Source organism: Mauremys reevesii, linkage group 2, assembly GCF_016161935.1.
Source record: "Mauremys reevesii isolate NIE-2019 linkage group 2, ASM1616193v1, whole genome shotgun sequence".
In the NCBI taxonomy this organism is placed as follows: domain Eukaryota; kingdom Metazoa; phylum Chordata; order Testudines; family Geoemydidae; genus Mauremys; species Mauremys reevesii.
Window position 1 is genome coordinate 189,768,991 of NC_052624.1, and position 18,042 is coordinate 189,787,032.

Sequence of the window (18,042 nt, forward strand, 5' to 3'; positions counted from 1 at the left end):
TCTTATCCCCCACACTGGTTATCAAGAAGCAAAAAAAAAGAAATCACATATCCCCCCTTATTGCATTCCAGTTCTCTGGCTCCCAGTCAGCACCTAGGTCCAGTATAGTGAGAAGTTGTTTAAAAAACTCTGCTCATATATACCAAATGTTCTTCTGACCCCAAAGGGTCAGCCACATCACCAGGTCAGTATAGGTTTGGACCTTACCCAAAATACCATGCTGCCAGCCAATCCTTTAGCGTCTAACACTAAAGGTTTATTATAAAGAAAAAAGAAAGAACAAGAAGAGAGATGTTAAATGGTAAAACATCACATACATACAAAGACTTCAGGTTCCTAAGAGTATTGGTGAGTTTGCTGGCTTGAAAGTCTCTGGAACACATCCACAGTTTGGATGAGTCATTCAGTCCTTTGTTCAGAGCTTCAGTTTGTAGCAAAGGTTCCTCTAGAGGTAAGAAGCAGGATTGAAGACAAAATGGAGAAGATGCAGCTGCCTTTTGTAGTCTTTTGCCATGCGGCCTGTGCTTCCTTTTGTTTCAAACACAAGCCGCCCGCACATGGCTTGAAATCCTTAGAATTCTGTCCATAGGCCTGCCCCTGCATGCCTTGTTGAGTAATGAGGTGTATCTGCCTTCTCTCAATGAGTCAGTTGCAGGGCCGGCTCCAGACCCCAGTGCACCAAGCGCGTGCTTGGGGCGGCATCCCGTGGGAGGGCGGCAGGCGGCTCCGGTGGACCTCCCGCAGGCATGCCTGCGGAGGGTCCGCTGGTCCCGCGGCTCCGGTGGAGCATCCGCAGGCATGCCTGTGGGAGGTCCACCGGAGCCGCAGGACCAGCGGACCCTCCACAGGCACGTCTGCGGGAGGTCCACCGGAGCCACGGGACCGGCGACCGCCAGAGCGCCCCCCCGTGGCGTGCTGCCCTGCTTGGGGTGCTGCAAATCCTAGAGCCGCCCCTGGTCAGTTGTATAGCTGATGTTCCTTAATGGGCCATCAAGCAGGCTAGGCAGTGCTGATGCCAAACCGTCTGGGAGTGTCACCCAGAAGCATAACACAAGTTGAAATACAGATATACATACATATCTATAACCCATAATACAAAGGTGATACAAACACATAAATGAGATTATCATATCTGGCAAATTATAACATTTTTTGCAGATACCTCACCTGGCATATCTGGCATAACTCATTACAATTTTACAATATTCATATTCATAATATTCTCAAGTGTCCCCCAGATTCCATGCAGTGTCACATTATAGATCAAAATTTTCAAATGGTGCCTAAAGGTAAGCAGTTTAATTTTGTATTATTGCCCGTAGTTTTAAGCATCAAAGTTTAAAAATTTTGGCCATTGTACATAAGGAATTGGTATTTTATTTTGTTCTATAGTAGAATTAGAATATAGTTTGTTAAAAATTGTATGTAATAACACTTTGTCTCTTTAATTTAAACTTTTCAATTAAGGCTCGCAAAGCACTTTACAAGCATTTGTAAATGGGGGGAGAGAACTTCCCCTCTCTGTCTCTCACTGCTCTATTTCTGCATACCATATGCTTCTCACTGAGGATTTTATTGGCATAAAGTTTTAGATGTGAGCCAATACAAATGTGAATTTTGGTAGCTTGCCAGACAGTCATGCAGTACATTAAATCAGTTTGTTTTTAACTTTGTTGGTATATGAGTGGAAGGAGAGAACAGCACTGTTTAAAAACAAATTTAACAATTTTATTAAAGCTAATGTTAAAAAATTATATAATACATAGGTTGAGAAAAGTGTCTGTACATCTGGGTATAGTGCTTAGATTATCCATAAATACAAAGTTTGTTTTTAAAAATCATATGATACACATAGTACATAATCAACAGTAACCCAAATTTAGGTGAATAAATTTAAGAATACAGTTTAGATATTAGCATCCAAGTATTAGGTACATCACTCATGAAAAGTTGTACAAAGATTTAGTTGTGGAAAGCAAAATATATCAATGAGTGAAGATTGTCCCTCAGTAATTGAACATTTAGGGTAGGTTGTCCATTTACAAAATACAATCCATGAAGAAAGTATTTAAATTACTTTCCTGACTGCACTTGTCACTGGCACTCCAGCTCATCCCTCCTGGTATTGCCGAAGTCCAGTGATGTGTTTTATGTAGATGTCCTTCGACCACCTGGTGGCATCCGACACCAGGAGTTGCCGTATCAGCTGAGAGTAACACTGAATGATTCCACATTCCTGCAACACTCACTCATTACTGGGGTCCCATGCGCCCAGGGCTCTGATGATCTGAACCTGGTAACCCTAGCTCTCAAGGCTTCAACCAGAGGGGTGTATTTCTCCACCTTTTGAACTCAGGCATCGTGGAAGGCCGGGGTCCTGTTCTCGAAGGGCACTGTGACGTCCATCATGATGATCTTCTTCCGGTCCTTGTTGGTGATGATGATGTCCGGTTGCAGTTGGCTGTCGGTTCTGGGGATTGTGGAGTTCACGGCAACCTTCCCTATGGGTGGTGGGATGGCTCTGGCCAGGCGATCTTGGGTGGCATTGTGTTGCAGCTGCCAGACTCTGAAATGAGGCTTGCAGCTACACAGGACATGGGGTAGTATCTTGTTGGCATAGCCGCACATCCTACATCGCCTGTCCCGATTCCCATGGCAGACAGCTCCGTTCAGCGGAATGCAGTTGATCCAGCCCCTGTGGATGAACCTCCAGTCAGCAAATCGGGTGAAGCTGCCCCCAGGGAGGAAGTGGTTGCTGGTGTCCCACTTGCAGGTCACCTCAAACACCTTGCCCTGGTCTGGCTCCCGCTTCAGGTTTTCCGCATACTGGCAGTGGATGGCATCCTTCAGGGTCCTCTCCAGCATGGGTCTAGCTTTCAGAGTGAGGATTGTGTAGTCTGTGTTCTTCACCTGTGGCACCAGGACTCCCAGCTCCTGGGTACTATAACAAATCCTTTCCCATCTGTGAATTCTTTAGGTGTCACTATACTGTGCACCACAGCCATTAGGAACTGCACTGTGACATTGAGGATAGAAGTCAGGAATGCTGGAACAATTTGTATAGTGGGGGTGCTGAGAGCCATTGAACCAAATTGTAAACCCTGTATATAATGGAACCTACTTCAAGCCAGGGGGTGCGGCAGTACCCTCAGCACCCATAAATACAGCACCTGTGATAGAAGTCAAATAATTTTGCTCCTAAACCTAAAACAGACCCTTACCACCTGAGCTCATGCAAAATCTCTGTTACTCTCAGCATAGGGCCTATGCCAAAGTGAAGCAGTTATTTTTTTGTCCAATAAAGAGTAGTGGTACACAGATGTGCTAGCCATTTCATTATTTTGTGGATGAATTTCGCTTCTACACCCAAACCATAGTGAGATTTTCCTTGCACTTATGGCATTTGGGTAACCTACTGTATATATAGTTCCACAGTTTGCTAAACTATTGGTGGAAATACTGTGAGTTAGATTCAGGCATTGGTTTCCTGGGCTTCTGTCGGCTTAACTTTAGGTGCCAGGTGAAGAGTCCACCAGGGAGGTTGCAGCCCAGAAAACATTTGACCACCCTTGCCTCTGTTTTGTGTGTGTGTGGGGGGGGTATAGAAGTGTGGGTGTGGATTTTACAGGTAGGTATTGGAGCCCCAAAAAGTGTTCAGCTAGGTTATAGAGATGATATGGCTAGGATGGCTCCCTGCTGTGTTTGTGAAAGGTGGTGTTCTGTGGAGACACTGGGGGAATTTAAACCTGTTTCCACTTTCCCTTCACTAGCAACAACCTTCAGGGAGATAGCCAGTACTATAAACACTTACCCTCCTGGTGTAGTTGAGCCAGGCTCATGCTGGGAGGATAATTTACACCACCTTTTTGTGCCAGCACGAGTGACTCCAACCCTGTATTCGTAAGTAATTGAGATCATCTATGGAGGGCTAGACCTGATGTTTCCTTTTCCTTCATCAGTATGGTAAAGAACTCCAATGACACTCCCTCCTTTCTTCTTGCTTGTGGTGATTTATCCTTCTTCAAGGAGACCTAGTTTTATGGTGTGTGTCCTATGAAGAAGTTCACTTATCTCATGAAGTGATAGTTTGTCCTTGTAAGATATCTATGGATTATTAAGATAAACACCATAATATAATCAGGCCTCAGAATTCGCCACTGAATATTCCATGTCCATTAGAAAGGAAACTCTTCCCATTTGGGGGAAAAACAAACAGGAATTCTTTCCCTCTTAGCAAAAAGACGTACCAGATCCAATATAAAGGCTATATTTAATTGTAAGTAATCAAAACAATATGTTTTGATGGTTGTACTAACCAATGAAAATGAGTCTGTCTTTGGGGAAAAAACAGGACAAGCAAGAAGCATAAATAATTTATTTAAATCAAGGTTTTCCACTTGCTGATATAAATAAATGCACCCTGGAATCAATAGTGGTGCAGCATGATTCCATGCAGCAGACAAAGTGGACAAAAGAGTGATAATGAAGCACCACTTGTCTTCTCCTTCTCTGATGTTAAGCCTGATGTTTTTGTTGTATTCAAAGGGATTGAAACATTTAATTTGGGACTCTTTATTTGCATTCTTTTTAACTCTACTTGGCTGGCCTCAGATTTCTGTATTTGAATAAAATGAAAATCCCAACTCCACCCCACCTTTTGTCACCTCAGAAAATAAATGAATCCTTTGCATCTTTGAGACATGCTGGCTTGAATTTTTCAGCTGGTTGGGCATGAAGAATTATTGGCTCTTGAGGAAAGTACCCTATTAATGTGCAGGAGACGAATAGAGGGTTTAGAGAAAGGAAATGTAGAGGTAAGAACATTCCCTGAGTGGCTGACCTAGTTTGATTTGTTGTGCTGTAACTATGCATGTATTGTTAATCTTTTCAGAATATATTCGAAATGGATACTTGAGGCTTACAGTTATAAGTTTAAAAAATAATTCACAACATTTGCCTCTTGCTGGGAAAGTTGGCTTCTTCTGGAGAACTGATGTGTTTGAAGGCAATGTACAGGTAAATCACTAATGTTTTGTTTCTGGAAATACTTATTTAAAAAAAAGTGACATATGCATGCTAAATATGTTACAAAGTTGTTTTGGGTAGTTTAACTTGTAAAAATCTCATAAAATCCAGATGTTATGGAGGTTGTGAAGCTAATGCTGTTATTGAGAAATGCCTGCCTAGGACTCCGTTGAACTAAATTCCTAAAAGAGGGTGTCCAAAAACTACAAACATGCATATTTTTAATAAGAAGAATGAAGTAAAATACTGCAGTACTGCAACAGTGTTTAAAAATACATTTTTAACATACTTAACTTTTGTAGATCGTAAACTTTTAAATGAATACACATTTGAAGTAATCTGTGCACCAGTCTTTCAAACAGTCCTAAAAATGAATATATACTAAAGAGTTTGTTTGAATTTGACATTTTGATGATATTATTTTGACATAAACAAATACAATTAATAGGAGTTGCGATTTTGCAGTTAGGCAGGCTGAGCAGAAAGAAATACTGTATGATGAGTGCGTTAATATTTGGTTCCTACATGTTAAACTAACTGCATTGTGCTTTACAGTGTTAATCAGTTGTCCTTGGCAACAGTGAGTGTAAAATTCAGCTTAATTTTTAGTGATTTACTGCAGCTGCTGTTGGCAGTACCCACTATAGTTAAGATTGAATTATAACTTTCATTGAGTCCTCGCTCTTCAATTGTTTATAACATTCTCAAATTCCTTTCTGACTGAAATTTCTTATGCTTGGTCTTTGCCCAGAAGTAGGGTTGCCAACTTTCTAATTGCACTAATCCAAACACCCTTGTCCCGCCCCCTTCCCTGTCCCATACCCAAGGCCATGCCCCTTCTCTGAGGCCCTCCTCCCACCACCACCACCACCACTCACTCGAGCCACCCTCCCTCTGTCACTCGCTCTCCCCCACCCCTCACTCACTTTCACTGGGCTGGGGCACGGGGTTGGGGTATGGGCTCTGGGGTGGGGCCAGAAATGAGGGGTTCAGGGTTTGAGAGGGGGCTCCAGGCTGGGACAGGGGGTTGGGGTATGAGAGGGGGTGAGTGCTCTGGCTGGGGGTGCAGACTCTGGGGTGGGGCTGGGGATGAAGGTTTTGGAGTGTGGGAGCGGGCTTAGGGCTGGGGCAGAGACTGGGGTGCAGGCTCTGGCTGGGGGTGTGGACTCTGGGGTGGGACCAAGGATGAGGAGTTTGGGGGGCAGGAGGGGACTCTGGGCTGGAGCTGAGGGGTTTTGCGTGTGGAAGGGGGCTCAGGGCTGGGGTAGGGGATTGGGGTGTGGACTCCGGGAGGGAGTTTGGGTGCGGGAGGGGGCTCAGGGCTGCGGCAAGGGTACAGGAGGGGGTTTGGGCTCTCAGAGGGAGTTTTGGCGAGGGACGGGGTTCTGACCTGGGGCAGAGGGTTGGGGTGCAGACTCCGGCCAGGCGACGTTTACCTCTGGTGGCTCCCAGTTGGCAGTGCAGCAGGGCTAAGGCAAGCTCCCTGCCTGCCCTGGTTTCATGCTGCTCCTGGAAGTGGCTGGCATGTCTGGCTCCTAGGCGGAGAAGCCAGAGGGCTCTGCGCACTGCCCGTGCCCGCAGGCACCACCCCCACAGCTCCCATTGGCCATGGTTCCCAGCCAATGCGAGCTGCGAATCCAGTGCTCGAGGTGAGGGCTTCTCTGGCCTCTCTTCCACCTAGGGGCCGGAGGGACATGCCCCCCGCTTTTGGGAGCTGCGTGGAGCCAGGGCAGGCAGAGAGTCTGCCTTAGCCCAGCTGCTCCGCCGACTGGACTTTTAACAGCTAGGTCAGCTGTGCTGTCCGGAGCCGCCAGGGTCACTTTTTGACTGGGCATTCTGGTCGAAAACCAGATGCCTGGCAACCCTACCGAGAGGTGAAATTTCTTTTTCTAGTATCTGAAAGATCAGCTGAGCTTTTTTTTTTTTAAGTTTTACATATATGAAAAATACACATTTCCCATTTGTATCAATCAGTCAGAAATGTTGTGGTTAGAAAACTGAAAATAGCTGAATCTAGAAATAGCCATATCTGAAAGTTCGAGAGCTATGATCATTTTAAGTCAGAAATGCTATGCACAGTAGATTACTTTTAAACTTCTTTGAGGCTTTTTAAAAGTTTGTGCTGGCTCTTGAGTTTGTCAGCCTAGAGTTTATAGCCTGTTTATGTAGAATTTCTAAGCATATGTATAAGTCCCATTAACTTCATGAAACTATTCATGTGCTTAAGGTCAATGGGATGTAAGCACATGCTTACGTGATTTACTGAATCAGGGCAAAAAAGTCTTGATGGAAGATGATTTTAGGAGGTCTTGTTTAAAAATGTACTGGGTTCAGGAAGTGTCAAGCTAAAGACCATAAAACTATGGAACTTACACCTAACTGGCACTCTGTTTTCCTTTCTTTTTTAAAAAATGTATTTCATGCAAACAATTATTAATGTAACAGCAAAAAGGATGAGAAATCAAGCTCTTAAAAGAAATAGAGAACTAAGGGTGAAACCATCTGAACTCTGCCTCATTGTACCTATGATGTAAAAGGTTTATTTTTATAACTTCACATACATTTATTTTTTACAAATAATATATCAACTGACGTTTTTTATATGTACAATGTTACAGGAAAAAGTGGTGCTGTGGGTGATTTTCTTCAACCTTCACATGTTTTGATGATTTCATTGATATTTAAGATACGAGCTAAATTTATTTCTGTCTCCAGCAAATGGGTCGATGTGCATAAATTTTGATTGGAAAATAATGAAATGTTATGCACACAGTGCAAAAGCAGTCCAGCCATTTTTGTTGAAACATAAAAAGAATCTCCATTTGCAACTGAGACATCCATTAGATCTCTGCTCTTCAAGTAGTAATTATGGAAGCCGTAATATTTGGAGGGTGGGGCAGGCGGGCAGATATCAAAGTCTAGGCTGTTCAGATTTGAACTTTCATAACAGGCCTATGTTATGCAAGAGGTCAGACAAGAAGATAACACCCCCCTTAAAATCTATGACCCTTGAATTTACAGAACTGATTTTCTTCAACTTGGCTTGTATTTTAAATCTCATTAAGATCTACAAAGAAAGCTAATTCTGAAGATTGTATGTACTGTATTATAACATCTATAATCTAGTGTACTCTGTACTATATACTATATGATAAAATAATGTATGAAGAGAGACCATATTTTAAGGCATATGCATAAGGGACAGAGTTAAGATTGAGTTTACATCACAGATCTGCATTTCCTGACTTCTGAATGCTTTATTTCTCCACCTTAATATTTCATTAACTTTTGGATTGTTTTATGATATGGGATATCGTATTTGCAGGTTAAGTGACTATACTAAAGTCAATGTATTTCAAAAGACATCAGCATTATGTTATACACAGATATTTGATTTAAAGAATAAATAATCTTGAGATAAGGAGTGCCTAATGTGTCATGATATATCAGTAAAATAAGTCAGAAATATATCAGTAAAATACATCCTAAGTCCGAACTAATTTGACGGTAGTATTAATCTCTTTGCATCTAAATGTAACATCACTGTAATTGAACTACAAAATCAGTAATGAAAGACAAGGATCTTGTCATTAAGAAGGGTTATAAATCAAGGGCATGAGAAAGGAAAATTTGCTGAGACTTCCCTCATGACATCTTGTATGTGAAACGTTGCGCTGACTTGATTACCCTATGAATAAACAAGTGTGAACCAGATATTTCTCTTACATTTTGAAAAATTGCCTGTTTTAATTGCTTTGTTTTTTACTTTGTATGTTTGGCCGAGAAACATCAGATAGTTTGTCTATACAACATAATTAATATGGTGTTACCCATAAAAGTAAAAATGCATGTCCTCGTTCAGAGTACAGGAGTAGTTTTAACGATTCTGAACTCATTGCTGATTGGCAGTGACACATCACCTGGTGTGTATGTCTGTCCAGTATTTGTATACCTGAAGAATGATAATGTACAAGCCTGTAAATACCACTTGCATCAAAACACCCAAGAATTCTATATGTTGACTGATGTACACCTTCATATTTTATAGTCTTTTGTGTAATATTTTCATACATTGTTTTAAATAATCATTTTAAAGTATTTAATTTAATTTTAGTATATAATTTAAAAGGAAGATTAAAATATTGTATTTGTTCCTCTGGGAATCAGACCTCTACAGCCTCTGCCCATTCCTAAAATGTTAAACAGGGGGATGTCTTGCAGTATTTTTAGTTTAAAGGCTGATCTCTGTTTTGTGCACATCTGTGTTTTTCTACAGTCATGGAACTCTTTGCGCCTGTTTTGGGATATTGCCTGGTCCATGGAAGTCCTGGGCCAAAGTTTAAACTCCACATTTCCTCATAATGGAGGACATCTTACTATTTTAACTAATAGCACACTAATTATGATTATTTATATATATAGTTTTTAAATATTTAAAAAAATGTTTAAAACATGGCTTATGGTATTGGCTGGTATCACCATGTGCTTGGCGGGAGGCTACCAATGGCATGCGTAGGCTATAATCCTATTGGTTGGAAACCTTTTCAGTTAAATAGATTGCAGTCCTTTTACAGTGGCCGTTGAAGTGTTGTGAATTTTACTTTGACTATCTACCTATGTGCCAAATCTTGCAGTCTGTACAGCCCTAAATCAGGGAGAATTCCCCCTAACATCAGTGATAGTTCTACCTAACTGCAAGGACTATAAGATGTAGCCCTGTGGTAATTATGATATATGCTGCACATAGAAAAATAATGTTGTTGGGTTTTTTTTGCTTATGTTTTTAGAACTGTTACATGATGGATGTGACCCTCTTGGATGAAACAGAAAAACCCTTCTGGTGTTTCAGTGCCCCAGTCTACATGAAACTTTCTTCCAAGGCATCCTGCCTTTATGACTATATGGGCCACAACTATGACTTAAACTATATGGATTCAGAGGGTAAAGTCCACGTTGAGCTGGTTTGGATAGAAGAATCCAAGGAATACTATATAGTCAATCTGGTTCTTTATCTAAGCACTGAAAAAGTTAACCGCTGGTTTGGAACAAAATACTGATTCTAATAATTTGAGCAGTTACTTTCCCTGCTGGTATTTAGTTGATTTTTTGTGAGGAGGCGGGGATTAAGGTTGAAATGAACCCCACAATCCAGGTGCTACAAGTTGTTTTGTGCTTTATTTACTGAAAACTAGGAAGTGTAGTCACTTATTTATTTTTATTATTGTTTTCACTTTTGTTATTGGGGAGAGAAGTTTAAACATAAAAAGTAATAGCTTTCCTGTGAAGCACCATGATGTGTGCTAGTCTCTGTTGCAAGTACTGGGCATGAAAAGGGTAAAAAGATCAGTGTCACTCAATACAGTCTTATCTGGCATAGTCAGATATGTAATGCTGCTTCTGAAACAGCTATTGTAAATATGACTGTGTTCTCTCTCCATATTTGTATGTTCTACACTGTTTCTAAGAACTTAAAAACCACCTTGAAAAACTCAACTCCATGAAGTCTGAAGTAACAAAACAATGCCAAAGTATTGTTGAGTGAGCTTCTAGATAATTGTCCTTTAGATAATTATGAGAAACTATTTCTAAATGACCAAACTTATGCAGATGAGGTATTTTTAATCATAATTTGTAATCTAAAATTCACTGTGGTAGGGGCTTTAAAAATTTAGATTGACAGGCACAGGGTTGACCAATGTGAGGAAGAAGGCTTTTGCCAAGGGAAAGACTTCTATAGACCCTTTTCTTAAAAGTTGACTGTTAAAGCTGCTTTTGGGTCAGAGGGAAAAATGCAGTTGTTTTAATTTGGTTGCATGGATTGTGGTCCATCTCTGAAAACATTGAAGCCTTTAGTTAGGGACTGAAAGAGATATGTTGGCCCCTAAATAAGAGGTCTGATTTTTTTTCCCCAGAGGAGGTAAGCGTCATCAGCTCGTATTGACATAGTTAAGATTCAGTTATTTAAGTAGAAATGATGGATACCTAAAATATGGCTTTTAGTATCTATCTGTAGGACTTATTTGAAAATTGTATTTTATATGTTTACTCTTTCAGACTACTTGGTTGTACCTTTTGGAGTCCAATCCTGTATGCCTTACTTGAAATCCGTTGGGAGTTTTGCCTGAGGGAGATACATGACACTGGCACAATTGTGTCTTTTTAGTAATGTGGATAACGTTCCTGTGTAGTTTATTACAAATAGATAAATTTTGTGTTGTTTCCAAGTGCTTCCTATTACAGATAAGGTTGTCCTACCATAATTACTTATTTGTTGTCTTCTGTGACTTGTTTTTAATTGTGGTAAAAGTGATTTGTTGTAATATGTGTTTATTTACCTCCTGTCTCTATATTAACTTGCATATATGAGCCAAATATTTAAACAGTCGCTGAGTTTAAGTATTTGTCCTTTGTACTACAGATATACTGATTCTTTTTGTTAATTTAATTTTTAAGCTTGTTTACTGTTTTCTTTGAATTCAAAGATACTAAGTAAAGAAAATAGAAAAGCTGGTCTGGTTCAGCATATGTTTATAGTTTGACATCTGTGTAACCTCGCCTAATCAATAAACAAAATATCTGCACATTTTTAGTGTCCAGTAAACATTATTTCTGATTCTCTGCTTCAGACCCAGCGACATCCTTATTCTCCTTCCCCCTCCCCATCCCATTCTCTTGCCATTGCCCTTCCTGGCTATTTTATAATGATGGGCAGGGGTGTGTGCAAGGGGTGCAAGCAGGAGCATGGGACTCCCCAGTAATCATCTCTGCCACTGTCCACAGCTTCTGCCCTGGCCGCCGCCCTGGGATTCCCTCCCCTAAGCCCCTCCTCCCCCATTTCTGCCAGCGTGGGAGTCGGGCTGAGCTCTGCTGAAGAGATGTGCCTGGGAAAGGCACTCCAGCGAACGGTCCCACTGAGCCCCACTAGATGGCGCCCAGAGCAGGGAAGCTGGGCTGGCTTAGCAGAGTTCTGTGAGAGGGGGCCTGGGAAGCCTGCTGAGCTTCATCCCTGCCTCACCCGCAGCCTCCAGTAAGTATTTGGAACCTGGGACAGTGTGGAGGGGGAGAGGCAGCGGGGCACCGGGGGATAGGTGGGGATGAACCTGGGGAGGCGGCAGGAGCCACGGAGTTAGGGGAAACAGCAGGGCCTGGAGGCATTGAGTGAGGGGCTAGTGTTTAAAGTGTCCACCCCAAAATAGTCACATTTAAATCCCTGCATATGCCCTTGAAGACGGGGAACCTAGAGTTGCTAACTTTCTAATCACACAAAACTGAACACTCCTGGCCTGCCCCTTCTCGAAGGCCCCACCCGCTCACCCCATGGCTCCCTCACTCGCTCATTTGCACCGGGCTGGGGAGGGTCCCACAACCCTATCCACTTAGCATGTTCAAGATCCCCGATAACCGGAGCTGACTGAAGGACAACAATTCTGTTTTGTGGCAACTCTTTAGATTGACCTTTGTTTTTGTTCTGCAGTGGAATAACTAAAGCTTTCAAATGTTTTCTCAAAAACAGAATTGTGTCCAAGTATCCCCCCTCCCGCAGGGACGTAGTGTTGGCTGCTTCCGGGAGCGGCGCTGTGCCAGGGCAGGCAGGGAGCCCGCCTTCGCCCCATTGCCATCCTGGAACTGCTCCAGGTAAGTGGCGCCTGCCCGGATCCCGCACTACTTCTCCGCCCCAACCCCCTGCCATGAGACCCCTGCTGTACCCCTCCTCCATCCCAATCCCTTGTCCTGAACCCCCTCCCACACCCCGCACTCCCTCCTGCACCCCAACCCCCTGCCCCAGCCCTACAGTCATGGCCCTGCATGCAATTTCCACACTCAGATATTGCCCTCAGGCCAAAAAGTTACACTCCTGGTGTAGCCGTAACCTGGTGGTTAGGGGGCTTGGGTCTGGGAAGATGAGGGACAAGCCCTGCTCTGCCTGATTCACAGCAGAATTTTTCATCCCAGATCACTTTATAATCAGGCAGATCGAAGACTTGGACCTGGGTCTCCCACATCCCAGGCCAGCACCCTGATCACCAAGCTATAGAGCAAGACAGAGCATCGGACTCTCTCTCCCACACACCACCCCACCCCTGCCACCTGATAAATATTGTATGTTGAAATGGGTACATCTTCACAAAACATTTCAGCTTTGATGAAACTTCATTTCCTCTAAAAATGTTCCAATCTAACACCAATGGGTTGTCTGTCTGGCTAAACAGTCATTTGCTTCTTCAGTACAAAGAGAAGTTTCTTTAAGGTACAGTATGAAATTGCACTGAGATATAAACATTAAATTATATTGAAAGAAATGCTTAATTCTCTGTTTTAGTTTAAAAATAGAGCTTTTGGCTCTATAGCATGAGGCATCTTTGAGGACTGAAACTTTTCAGACTATCATGTACCACAAAATGTATCTTATCACACAGTGGGCACCTGACCATAAGAAATCACAAATCTGAGGGTCCAGCCAGGAATTTTTGTCATATTCTGAATACATTTTCTGCATCACAGACTGCATGAATTGGGTTAGGAAAGGAAGTTATCCTGATTAATCCAACTCTTTTCTGCTGAAAAACATGCTTTGTTTTTGAAGCCTGCATCCCAAGCAAGGGGAAAAAATTCATAGGGAAGAGTTGCAAACCAAGCTGGATGAGCAAACATCTCAAACTGGTGATTAAGAGAAAGCATTCCAGGAATGGAAGATGGGATGGATCAGCAAAGAAAGCTACTTCTTGGAGGTCAGAAAGTATAGGAATAAAGCGAGAGCTGCCAAAAGCCAAGCAGAGTTGAATCTTGCAAAGGAAATTAAAACTAACAGCAAAAGTTTCTATAGCCATATAAATAAAAAGAAACCAAGGAAAGAAGAAGTGGGACCACTAAGCACTGAGGATGGGGTGGAGATTAAAGTTAATCTAGGCCAGGGATAGGCAACCTATGGCACGCGTGCCAAAGGGGGCATGCGAGCTGATTTTCAGTGGCACTCACACTGCCCGGGTCCTGGCCACCAGTCTGGGGGGCTCTGCATTTTAACTTAATTTTAAATGAAGCTTCTTAAATATTTTAAAAACCATATTTACTTTACATACAACAATAGTTTAGTTATATATTATAGACTTATAGAAAGAGGCCTTCTAAAAAGTTAAAATGTATTACTGGCACGTGAAACCTTAAATCAGAGTGAATAAATGAAGACTCGGCACACCACTTCTGAAAGGGTGCTGACCCTAGGCATAGCCCAATGCCTAAATAAATACTTTGCCTCCGTTTTTAATAAGAGTTAGAAAGAGGTTAAGGGTAGTGGCAGGGAGCAAAAACCTAACTGGCTTCAAGTTTGAGCTTGATAAATGTATGGAGGGCATGAGACTGCTTACAATGGCATATAGCTGATCTGCGACTGCTAGCAGCAAATATCACCAGCAAATATCCCAGTGATGGGACACTAGATGGAGAGGGCTCTGAGTTACTACAGAGAATTCTTTCCCAGGTGTCTGGCTGGTGGGTCTTGCCCACATGCTTAGGGTCTAACTGATCACCATATTTGGGGTTGGGAAGCAATTTTCCCCCAGGTCAGGTTGGCAGAGACCCTGGCCTTTTTTCACCGTTTTCTACAGCATGGGGCACAGGTCACTTGCAGGTTTAAACTAGTGTAAATGGTGGATTCTCTGTAACTTGAAGTCTTTAAATCCTGATTTAAAGACTTCAGTTATTCAGCCAGAAGTTATGGGTCTGTTACAGGAGTGAGTGGGTGAGGTTCTGTGGCCAGCAATGTGCAGAAGGTCAGACTAGATGATCATGATGGTCCCTTCTGGCCTTAAAGTCTTTGAGTCTATATAACTCTTGAAGGGGGAAAAAGCAAGTTTGCCAATAATAGGTTAAATGATCATTTCAAAGCAAGAGTTTTATATCCTTATTGGTAGTGTTTTGACTTAGAAAACAAAACAGAAGCCTTCATTTTTAGCAAACTGTGGTGTGAAAAGTGCTGGAATGACAGACACTGAAGTACTCTATGCACAGACAAGTGGTGCATGGGCAGCCGCAGCTCAAACTGCTTTACCAGTGTGTCTCATGTCTGGCTTTGAAGGACCACCTTTAGCAGAGAAAGGATAGTTCAGCTTCCGTATCCTTTCAGCCTTTGGCCTCACTTCACTAGGGTGCAGATTAGGTCCGGTTGCATTGATAACTTTGTGATGTAAACACACTTGTCCTCTAAGACCTGGTATGAAACCACCAAACTCATTTTACATTGGCCACTAAACAGCCAGTGGATGGTTACAACCTTCTACCAGTACTGACTTGAAATGAATTTGTTGTATTAATATTTTATATTTCCAGTGTAAAATGCTTGAGAACTTCTATTAATTTAAATGTCTTTTCAACTAAAAATGCTATATTATGCAAAGGAAACAGTGTAACAAACACAATGTGACAGCATAATAAAAACTGGTCAAGAAAATATACTTGTTGTAGTCTCTAAAAACTGATAGAAATCTAATTATCTACCTTTTTTTTCATTAAGGGAGCCCATGGGGAAAGCGATAAGTCTTTAATAGCCTTATCATTTATCAACTTGCACACAGTGAAAGTGGATAATAGTTAAACTGGGAACAATTTTATTACAGGTTAACTCACAGTAGCTACTTGGATTCTACAAATGTTGAATCCCAAAAGAAACTACTTTCCATTCCAATTATGTTCAAACCTCTTCCAGGGCATGAAAACTCCACTTACCCACAGCAAAGTTGGGAACAGAATTAACCCTAAGCTAACTAGCTTTTAATTTTAAAAATTATGTTCCTAGCTGCTAGGGTTGTGAAGATGTTTGGAATAAAGTAAATCAATGCTGTCCTGCTGTCTTTTTGGGTCTTCAGACCAACAACTCGTGCATTTCTTACTACTTATGAACAGGGCCGTCTTTACCCATATGCAAAGTATGCAGCTGCATAGGGCACCAGGAAATTTGGGGTACCAAATTGCCCCAAATTTCCTGGTGCCCTATACAGCTGTGTGCTGCTCTAGCGGCCAGCCCGATCCCCCGGCCGGCTGAGCTGCCCAGGAAAGCTGCTCCTGCCCCTGCCCCGCCTCTTCCCTATGGCCCCTGCCCCTGCTCCGTTCCAGCCCCTCCTCTTTCCAGCCCTGCCCGCACTCCGCCCCTTCCTCAAAGCCCCTGTCCCTGCTTCGCCCCCACCCTGCCTCTTCCTGCCCCTGCTCCACCCCAGCCGCACCCCCACTCCACCCTTCCCCTGAGCAATGTCCCGGGGGACTGCAGCAGGGGTCGGGCGCGCCCTGCACTCATTGGGTGGTGGGAAGTGAAGCGACTTGGCCCGAGCCTGCTCTGTGCCGCAGGCTCCCAGCCCTGCTACTAGTAACTGTGGCTATTCCCCTCCTTGCCCCCCCAGTCCCAAGGCTGGGAGCCAGGGGAGCAGAGCGGAGCGGGCTGGGGCCGGGTAACTCCACTTTCCACCGCCCCGTGAGTGCGGGGTCGGGCCTGCCCTGCACTCACTGGGTGGCAGGAAGTGGAGCGATCCGGCTCCAACCCGCTCTGCTCTGCTGGCTCGTGCTGGAGGGCAGTTCCCCCATGCCCTCCAAGCCTGCTCCTGCCCCCCCTCCCCTGCGGTGGCCTGGGGCCAGCCCCCACTCCCTCCCGCGGAGGCTGTGTAGGGCACCAAAATGTCTAGGGACGGCCCTGCTTATGAGTTAGCAACATTATTAAATTAACACACTCTGGTCATTTCCATTTCTGCCTCTTCTATTCAGAACCCTGTAGATAGCAGCAAAACTGACCAGGATCATCTTGATTTCACTCTGATGGTGGATAGGAAAGCTATAAACAGCACCAAGGGAGAGGAGGGCCTGAAGAAAAAAGGAGGCTGCTATGACAGACCTCGCTGGTTTGCCTCTTCACCTCAAAGGAAAGGACAGGTTGAGGATCTTGATTCTTAGCAGTATGAGACAAACTGAACTTAAAGTTCACAAAGAGGTGGCTGCATAACAGTCATAATAAATATCTTAGTCACTCCTAGATGTGGCAGCAATGCATTGCTGGATTTTGTCTGTCCAAAAATACAGAATCATAGTTATTCCTAAATATTTACTTTAAGCATAGATTTATTGATAAATTGGATATATAACCTAGAATGTGATATTATGAATAATAAAATTAATCTCAAGATATTTCTACTGTATTGTTTTTAATATTTAAAAAGTGCATATTATACAAGCAATAGTTTTGACACCACCTAAAGAAACATGGATATACATGGTCATGAAACTATTTTTTGTACATTTTCAGAGTGTTAATTTCAGGTGAATGGCTGATGGCCTTACTCTGTCTGGAAACAAAGATTGAGGTTCCATATGCCCTCCTATTAATAGACTCATGGTTGGCCTGATTCACTTTACATCTGTTTTACACTGCTGTAACTATTGACTTCAGTAGAGTTACTTTTGCTTTATTTGGCAGCAGAATCAAACCCAGCTTGCATGAACTGGATCCTATAATGATGTATGTATTGCCTGATAGGACCTTGCATGTTTTTCAGTTCCTCGTATGTTTGTAGATGTAAGCAGAGTCAAGATGAGCTCTTCCCTGACATCTGGTGGTGAATTGTGGCGAGTTGTGCAAAAGAACTTCAGGGGCTGATCTTGTTTGCATAGGCACACCCACCCGGCCTAGCATGAGCCCACAGCAGCTCAAATGGTCACTTTGGCTGCTGTGGGATCCCCAGTTTCTTTGTTATTGGGGCAGGAAGAATGAAGTGTTGTTACCGTGATTATGTGAATCAAGGCCAGTGGAACTGTTTTATGACAGAGAGACTCGCCATCAAGTAAGTAGCACTCGCTAGACAAAGGACATGGGTTCCAAATCCCAGTGAATTGAGAGAGGCTGGGAACAGATATTTGTACCCGGTGGTGTGGGCCCCTTTTGAGGGCTTGAAACACCAATTGCACCTCCTCCTCTCTTCACTGTTGAATATCAGACCTAATTTTGATTCCATTAGGAGTCTAGTTACAGGCTGCTGAGCTGAA

General features: G+C 43.0%; 1 protein-coding gene across 4 annotated transcripts in view; it reads left to right on the forward strand.

Moving 5' to 3' along the window:
• The window catches only part of FBXO15 (F-box protein 15), a 61,741-nt gene extending 50,133 nt beyond the window's left edge, over positions 1–11,608 (forward strand). For 3 of the 4 annotated variants that reach the window (XM_039521424.1, XM_039521422.1, XM_039521425.1), the window contains exons 9-10: positions 4,892–5,016; positions 9,813–11,608. In XM_039521424.1, the coding sequence (XP_039377358.1) occupies positions 4,892–5,016; positions 9,813–10,082 (395 nt within the window). In that variant the 3' untranslated portion in view covers positions 10,083–11,608. The remainder of the gene's footprint in view (positions 1–4,891; positions 5,017–9,812) is intronic. The other variant, XM_039521423.1, reaches the window with a different exon arrangement.
• The last annotated feature ends 6,434 nt before the right edge of the window (positions 11,609–18,042 follow it).